The 10000-nt window shown below is 37.7% G+C and overlaps 1 protein-coding gene across 12 annotated transcripts in view; it reads right to left on the bottom strand.

The window, feature by feature from the left end:
• LOC137055365 (zinc finger MIZ domain-containing protein 1-like) overlaps positions 1-10000 on the bottom strand; it is a 79837-nt gene that overhangs the window by 33025 nt on the left and 36812 nt on the right. For all 12 annotated transcript variants that reach the window (XR_010899993.1, XR_010899986.1, XR_010899988.1 and 9 more), the window contains exons 3-4: positions 5857-5976; positions 2970-3083 (exon numbers count right to left, since the gene is read on the bottom strand). Coding sequence is in view for 1 of the 12 variants with exons in the window: in XM_067429088.1 (XP_067285189.1) it covers positions 2970-3083; positions 5857-5925 (183 nt within the window). In the remaining 11 variants the exon portion in view is untranslated. The remainder of the gene's footprint in view (positions 1-2969; positions 3084-5856; positions 5977-10000) is intronic.

A 10000-nucleotide genomic window follows, 5' to 3' on the forward strand; every position in this document is an offset into this window, starting at 1 on the left:
TATATCGTCGTATTTTTGTCTTTGAAGGTGTACATGTGGGAAGTGCAGTTGTGCACGTGTGTTTGTGTGTTTACGCGTGGTTTGTGTAGACAGTAAGCGGACTAAAAAAAACACAGACATTTGAAGCAGTCTCACTCACCCTTCTAACGTTGGGACTGCTCCATCCTTCAGCATTAGGCGATTGGGAAAATCCGGCGTCGAGCTGGGCCTTGTTTATGAAACAGTCGGCACCGAAATGCAGCGAACAGATATAAACATTCGCGCAACTCAGTTGCTGATCCGGAAAAGCAAATTACATCCACTGTTGCCTTAACGCGGGGTTTTGGAGAATCTGTGCAGGACTGTCTTGGTCTGGCAACCAAAAACGCACTTTTTTGGTGACATTGTTATGTGCACATCACCTGTGCAGCGCATCCTACGAGCCAGCGCTTTGATGGGCGTAGCCTGTTGCTTTCGCTCTCTCCCTCTCTCTCTCTCACCGGTAGAATTGTCCGTAAGGCCCATACAAGGAAATTCCGCCCCCATTAACGTCAATGGGGACGCATGATCTCAAAAAACTTGCCGAAACTTATGACTAACCGGAAGTAGTATTTTTGACAAAGAAATACTCCCATCAAACGTCCACCTTAACTTTTGAAACTTTGTCTATGTTTAGTATGGGATTCCAAGTCTTTAACAGTGTAAAAAGATCAGTATGCATGAAACAGCATTTCACCCCCCCTTTAAAGAACAATAGAATAGAATAGAATAGAATAGAATAGAATAGAATAGAATAGAATAGAATAGAATAGAATAGAATAGAATAGAATGAAAAAATAAATGAAAGCAAAATAGAATAGTAGAGTAGAATAGATTGTAACAGAAGAGAACAGAATCAAATGAACAGAATAAACGGTGCAGAATAGAACAGTAAAATAGAATTGAATAAGCAAAATGGCAAAGAAGAGTACAATGGAATAGTTTAAAGACATTATAGCAAAATAGAATTAAATGGGATAGATTAAAGAACAGAACAGAGGAGAGAAGAATAGAATAGTTCTTATTCTACTAACACAGTAGCATAATGAGGGTCCCTACATGCAAACCGAAGCGTTGAGAACTTAAGTATACAAACAGTTTAATAAGAAGATACAGTGCTGAGTGCTGTGCTAAGTGATGATGAACTGTGACTTGGAGACAGAGCGTATTTAGGCCACGCCCACACCGGGGGGGAGACAATCCAACGCTCTCCATTGACTTTGTATTGCGTGAAGCAGTCGCGTCGTCTTTTTTTTTACTTATAACAAACAACAGAACAATGTCTAAAAGCTGATATGTGACAAGTTGTGCAGCACACAAGCTAAAACACAAGTTTTTATAAGCTGTCGACCCCAAAAAACGAGTGTTTAAGGAGACAAAAGTGGACACAGGCAATAAGACGTGAAGCTTTAGCAGGTCAATTTTGGGATCCTGACTCTCAGTGTGTCTCAGTGTATCTACGTGTGCAGTAAACATTTGGTCAAATATCCAAATGTCAGTCTTATATGTTATATTTCCTGTCTCTGATGACTTTCTCCTCCAGTGGGCGTAGTTCTCTCTGTAATCTCGCATCTCGCGCTCTGTCTCAAGGGCCTGTATTCACTTTTGTCTCCTTAAAGGTGAACTATGTAGTATTTTTGCAGTAAAATATCCAAAAACCACTAGGCCGGTGTTATACATTTTGTTCAGTTGAGTACCTACAATATCCCAGATGTTTCCAACTATTTGTAAATTGTGAGAAAATTGCTATTTTAACTAAGGACAGGGACGTTGCAGCATAGCGTCTGAGGGAGTCGCCTGTCAATTGCGTCATATCTGCGTTACCCTCGGTTTCGGCTTTTATTTGGCAGGAGCGCTTTACTCTTAGCAGTGTGAACAAGTGAACGCACGGAGTAACGTCATAACATCGTTTTAAACACACTTAAATGTATCTAATATGATAAACAGAGCTCCATTACCTCAAAATCATAACCGGAAGAGCGGATCTGTGCAGACGCCCGGCAAATGAGTCCCGTCCCGTCATAATAAAAGTCCCGGTATTCGCAAGGCGGGTATTTGTGTAACAATCGCTCCAGCAGCTTTGCTCAGGTCCACAACACTCGGTCCTGCTCTGCTTTAGACTACAGTAACGTTAATAACTGCATGCATGAACGTGATTTCTGCCCGAGTCCTATTTTTCACCGGCTGTGATGAGAAGACCACATCTCCCAAGATGCTGCGCTCACACTTTGCGTCATCAAACTACGCATTTGTTTTGCATAGGCGCCCTCCAGTGGACAAAAGCTGCATAGTGCACCTTTAAACGCTCGTTTTTTGGGTCAGCAGCTTATAAACACTTCTGGGTATTTGAGCTTGTTTTCTGTACACCTCGTCACATATCAGCTTTTAGACATTGTTCTTTTTTTTTGTAATAAGTCCGAAATGACAAGGAGGCCGCTTCCCGCAATAGAAAGTCAATGGAGACGGTTGGTTTGTTTTCCCCCCGGTGGGCGTGGCTTTCAGATTATGACGCGTGTCGCTCTGTCTCATATGGTCCATTGTTTCCAGACAAGCGTCCGTGGCTCGACTCATCGAGACGGGGTCAAGATGGCTGCCGTCTGTAAACGCGTAATGCACTGTCTTTATAAAGTATCTTCTTATTAAACTGTTTGTACTCTTACAAAGTTCTCAATGCTTCGGTTTGCATGTAGGGACCCTCATTATGCTGCCGTGTTAGTGTGAGGCTATTTTGAGTCTTGTTAGTGGTATTAACTAGCCATTTAATTTGACTTACCCTGTGCCCCATAGACAAGCGTTATAAGCTAATCTGTTTTTAGAGATAAAACTCTTTACATTCATGAAAAATCATCCCAGAGAACGATCTACTCGCTAACCATCTGTTAATTACCCCTAGGGTCATTTTTCACCGGAGTTGTCCTGTAATTGAGCTGAACTCAGATTGAGGACCTCACCGTCAGGCATCCCATCAGGCTTTGCTCGAAGGGCCGCTGAAAGGCTCGTGGGTCTCCGCACCAGTCCAACAGCTCCGACGCCGCCGTCTGGAAGTTTGCGGGATTTTGCAGGTGCTGATAAAAGAAAAATCACACAAGTTCATATAAGAATGTATTTAGTTATTACTCGGTTTATGTGGGATGTTAATGTGTGAAATATTCATCACTAATATACACTCTTAGAAGAAAAGGTTCTATATATAACCCTTTTTAAAGGGATACTTCACTGCTTTTTCATATTAAACTATGTTATTCCCTTATCTAAGACGAGTTGATACACACCTCTTGCGTGTCAGTGCGTGCACTTCTGATAGCATTTAGCTTAGCCCACTAAGCCCAGTTCATTCATTAAGGTACCAAACAGAGATCAAGTTAGAAGTCACACATGAAAAATCCTCCCTCAGATCTCCTCCTATTGACGGAAATGAGAGAGGGATGAGGAGATGTGACTTTTTACTGCGCCGAGCCGAAGTACTCTCAGAAGTGCTATTCCGCCACACATTATAGTTCTCCTTTTTAATCCGCTTAGAAAAGCGCCACGTTTTATTTTATGTCACTATACTTGATCGTTCAGCTATTGGTGTAACTGTATTTAAATAGGGAACACGTGGAGGTGTTTGGTCGCTTCTAACTTGATCTCTGTTTGGTACCATAGTGAATGAACTGGGCTTAGTGGGCTAAGATAATGCTATCAGATCGTCACCGCGCATCAGAGAGATTAAGAGCACACACTGAGACGAGAGAGGGATGTATAAACTCGTCTTAGTTAAGGGAATAACAGAGTTTAATATGAACATTTTCACAGAAAGTGAAAGTATTTAGTGGTGCTTACATGCAGAATATATTCTCAATCTTAACACTGAATTATAATACAAATGCAATGATTTGTATAATATGTGAAGTAATGATTATGTACCCTCTCTTTTTTATTTTGTTTTATATTATGTCTTTTGTTCTTTTATGTTGAGGCATGTGAAATGTGTCTTGTTATACAATGATATGGAACTTTGTACATGCTTTTTGTTGACAATAAAGCAACAAAAAAAAAACATTAATATTTTAACGATTTATAAAAGATGAATCACTGTATGGCCATCTGGAATTTTGGTAAGGAGAAAAAGGTTATGATTATAACTTTTTTGTAGTATTACACCACATTGTGTGTGTATATTAGCACCGTTTGTAGTTTTTCTAGTGGTATAAGATAGAGCGTTTGGACCCGGAAGCGCTGCCGCGTGACGTCAGCCTTAACAAGCGGATACGTAACCCTTTTGAGTATCCTCCAAGGAACCTTTTATGTTGAAAAGGTTCTATAATGACAATAAAGAACTCTTTTGGCACTTAAAAGGGGTTATATAAAGAACCTTTTAGGGGCTCCAAATACTTAGCGCTGATAGAACCTTTTCTTCTAAGAGTGTACAAAAATTCTGCATATTGTTCCTGAGAGAATAAGCCCCTAATGAAGTGTAATAATTGTGTGAAATCCAGTTGTCCTGCAGGGGGCGTCACAGGATTCAGTATGACTTATAAACCGATTAAACACTGTAAATGCAGACTCCTGAACGACTGACATCCTCTCAATAATGACATTTTGACATCTCACGGCTGTGCTGAAGAAACTCTGACATGAGATGAGACGAGGTCCTCAAAGGGTTATGCTTTTTTTCCACATTTGAGCATAAAAAAAGTGCTCTGAGTTCTTCTCTCTATCCGTGTCAGTGTTTCTGAACTCCCTGAAACGCTCCATCGTCGTCTTGAGCTTCATCCGGAAACAAACACGTCACAATATCCCTTTTTTAAAGAATTGATATGCAGAAAAAAGGGGCGGGGCCTGGTTGAGTTCATTAGTAGGGTTGAAACCAAGCAGCAGCGTTGCCAGGTTTTCACAACACAACCCACCCAATTGCTTTTGGGGGGATTCCCTGGTAAAAAATGTTTGGTAACATTGGCAAAAAAAACCCCCTGTTTTTTGGCAGGGTTCTTTGCTAAAATGAGCATTTCTGGGGCTAAATATCACATAATTGGGGTCACTTTAACCCGCGGACATGAAAAAAAGCCCGTGGCAACAGTGTAGCCCAATTCGCGGGAAAACCGCGGACTTGGCAACACTGCCAAGCGGCAACCTCTCTCTCGGCAACAGTTCCTGTTGAAGCCAATACGGAAGTGATTAAACTGTGTTAAAATTGTTAAAATTTCCAATTACAATGAAAATTTTTAATAATCTTTACAGCTGAAAAAAACATGTTTACAGCCTGGTACAAATTGTTGTTTTGGCCTATATGGCCAATTTTGCACTTCATGATGACTGTGAGGGGGTGAATTTTTTTATATCTCATTCGTTTACATTATATAAAGCATTAGAGTTCTGCATAATTAAGGGGGTGGTTACTTTGAGTGACAGGTTGATTTAGCCTGTGTCTGTTAGACATCGCGTCACCTAAGCTCCGCCCACGTCCCGCCTCTTTGCCCATTTTCTGTTATCCGGGAGTGACGTGCGATGACGTGCTGAAGGCGACGCCCAGCTCGTCTCTACTTTACACTTCAAAACTGCTCTTCACAATCCTATGGGTGACGTCACGGACACTACGTCAATATTTTTTTACAGTCTATGGTTGAATCTGGCGGTTATGGTAAGGAGCAGGACATTTCCCAAACACCAATCACAACAAGCCGACCAATCAGAGCACAGTGTGCTTTTCAGAAGGCGGGACTTCACAGAGGCAGGAACTAAACAGAGTTACTGACAGACTGGGAAGAGAGGAGCCGCAACAATGGAGAATATGAGGAAATAATCAACATTCAAGCAGGAAAACCTACAAAATCAAGACTTTGTAAAAGGTCCCATCACCTGTTTGATGCAGTGGAGCCGGTCGTTGGTTTGCTGGATGTGTCTGTCCATGGACGGGAATGAATTCATCCTGCAGGACCGTCTCTCTGTCCCTACCGGACGGCCATCAACACTCAGTCCCTGTAAAACACACAACCGTGCCAGATGAAGTGATCAGACACGCAAATAACTAATAATAATAATAATAATAGATTTTATTTATAACGTACTATTCATTCCAAAGAATCTCAAATAGGTAAAAATCAGGGAAAAATAACAAAAAAGAATAAAAAGTAAAAAAATTATATATATATATATATATATATATATATATATATATATATATATATATATATATATATATATATATATATATATATATATAAAAAATAAAAAATATCTATCTATCTATCTATCTATCTATCTATCTATCTATCTATCTATCTATCTATCTATCTATCTATCTATCTATCTATCTATCTATCTATCTATCTATCTATCTAGTCATACTTTAGTTTGCATCTTTTCTTCATTATTCCCAGAATGAAGTACATACATTTTTTGGCTATTCAACATTCAGATAGACGTGTGTGTGTGTGTGTGTGTGTGTGTGTGTGTATTTCTGTGTTTATAATCTGTGTTTATAATTTCTGTGAAATAATGAAATCAGGTCAGAATATGAGAGCCGATTCCATGATCACATGATATCCCGTTTTCATCATTTGTCAGATGGAGAGTGATATTTATAGTGTAAATGAACAGTATATGCAGACAGTTTGGCACACAGACAGGATCTCTTGTGTACTTCAGCGGTGTCAGACTGTGGGCCGCAGCGGCTGGAACACTTGCGTAACTAGCAGATGATGTGCTGAGACAGGCCACATCACACACACACACACACACACACACACACACACGTAAACATCCCTGGCAGGACTGAAGGACGATGGGAAACATGTCGAGAAGCAGAGGGAGTGTTTCCTGTTGTTTAGTGTGAACGTCAGTAACCCTTCTCAATCACGCGAGTCTCGTTTGTGTTGCATCACTGAGTGAAAGACGAAGCGTCAGACACAAGCTAAACCTCCAGACGTCTCCTGAGTGACACACATGCTGGATTAAGAGGATTACAATCATCACTTTAATACAGACGTCAGGAATGAGGAAGAAAATCATCACTGAGCCTAGAAACTGAAACAGAAAATCAGCTTAAAGTATAAAAGACAAAATTAAAGTAAAAATGGCTGGCAAATAAACCTGTATAGATGCATTTCTGCAGAACTTAAAAATAAATCAGCATAAAATGAATAAAAAACAATGTTACAAATTGAATACAAAAAATGACCATATTCAGACCCCATCATACTGAACGATTACCATATTCATATACTATCATAATGAATAATTACCATATTCATACCGAATGATTACCATATTCATACACCATACTGAATGATTACCATATTCATACACCATACCGAATGATTACCATATTCATACACCATACTGAATGATTACCATATTCATACACCATACTGAATGATTACCATATTCATACTCCATACTGTATGATTACCATATTCATACTCCATACTGAATGATTACCATATTCATACTCCATACTGAATGATTACCATATTCATACTCCATACTGAATGATTACCATATTCATACACCATACCGAATGATTACCATATTCATACACCATACTGAATGATTACCATATTCATACACCATACTGAATGATTACCATATTCATACTCCATACTGTATGATTACCATATTCATACTCCATACTGAATGATTACCATATTCATACTCCATACTGAATGATTACCAATTCATACTCCATACTGAATGATTACCATATTCATACTCCATACTGAATGATTACCATATTCATACTCCATACTGAATGATTACCATATTCATACACCATACTGAATGATTACCATATTCATACTCCATACTGAATGATTACCATATTCATACTCCATACTGTATGATTACCATATTCATACACCATACTGAATGATTACCATATTCATACACCATACTGAATGATTACCATATTCATACACCATACTGAATGATTACCATATTCATTCACCATACTGTACGGTTACCATATTCATACTCCATACTGAATGATTACCATATTCATACACCATACTGAATGATTACCATATTCATACACCATACTGAATGATTACCATATTCATACTCCATACTGAATGATTACCATATTCATACTCCATACTGAATGATTACCATATTCATACTCCATACTGAATGATTACCATATTCATACACCATACTGAATGATTACCATATTCATACACCATACTGTATGATTACCATATTCATACTCCATACTGAATGATTACCATATTCATACTCCATACTGAATGATTACCATATTCATACTCCATACTGAATGATTACCATATTCATACTCCATACTGAATGATTACCATATTCATACTCCATACTGAATGATTACCATATTCATACACCATACTGAATGATTACCATATTCATACTCCATACTGAATGATTACCATATTCATACTCCATACTGTATGATTACCATATTCATACACCATACTGAATGATTACCATATTCATACACCATACTGAATGATTACCATATTCATACACCATACTGAATGATTACCATATTCATTCACCATACTGTACGGTTACCATATTCATACTCCATACTGAATGATTACCATATTCATACACCATACTGTATGATTACCATATTCATTCGCCATACTGAATGATTACCATATTCATACTCCATACTGAATGATTACCATATTCATACTCCATACTGAATGATTACCATATTCATACACCATACTGAATGATTACCATATTCATACTCCATACTGAATGATTACCATATTCATACACCATACTGTATGATTACCATATTCATACACCATACTGTATGATTACCATATTCATACTCCATACTGAATGATTACCATATTCATACTCCATACTGAATGATTACCATATTCATACACCATACTGTATGATTACCATATTCAAACTCCATACTGAATGATTACCATATTCATACACCATACTGTACGGTTACCATATTCATACACCATACTGAATGATTACCATATTCATTCACCATACTGTACGGTTACCATATTCATACTCCATACTGAATGATTACCATATTCATACACCATACTGAATGATTACCATATTCATACACCATACTGAATGATTACCATATTCATACTCCATACTGAATGATTACCATATTCATACTCCATACTGAATGATTACCATATTCATACTCCATACTGAATGATTACCATATTCATACACCATACTGAATGATTACCATATTCATACACCATACTGTATGATTACCATATTCATACTCCATACTGAATGATTACCATATTCATACTCCATACTGAATGATTACCATATTCATACTCCATACTGAATGATTACCATATTCATACTCCATACTGAATGATTACCATATTCATACTCCATACTGAATGATTACCATATTCATACACCATACTGAATGATTACCATATTCATACTCCATACTGAATGATTACCATATTCATACTCCATACTGTATGATTACCATATTCATACACCATACTGAATGATTACCATATTCATACACCATACTGAATGATTACCATATTCATACACCATACTGAATGATTACCATATTCATTCACCATACTGTACGGTTACCATATTCATACTCCATACTGAATGATTACCATATTCATACTCCATACTGAATGATTACCATATTCATACTCCATACTGTATGATTACCATATTCATTCGCCATACTGAATGATTACCATATTCATACTCCATACTGAATGATTACCATATTCATACTCCATACTGAATGATTACCATATTCATACACCATACTGAATGATTACCATATTCATACTCCATACTGAATGATTACCATATTCATACACCATACTGTATGATTACCATATTCATACACCATACTGTATGATTACCATATTCATACTCCATACTGAATGATTACCATATTCATACTCCATACTGAATGATTACCATATTCATACACCATACTGTATGATTACCATATTCAAACTCCATACTGAATGATTACCATATTCATACA

This window comes from Pseudorasbora parva, chromosome 21, assembly GCF_024679245.1.
Source record: "Pseudorasbora parva isolate DD20220531a chromosome 21, ASM2467924v1, whole genome shotgun sequence".
Lineage (NCBI taxonomy): Eukaryota > Metazoa > Chordata > Actinopteri > Cypriniformes > Gobionidae > Pseudorasbora > Pseudorasbora parva.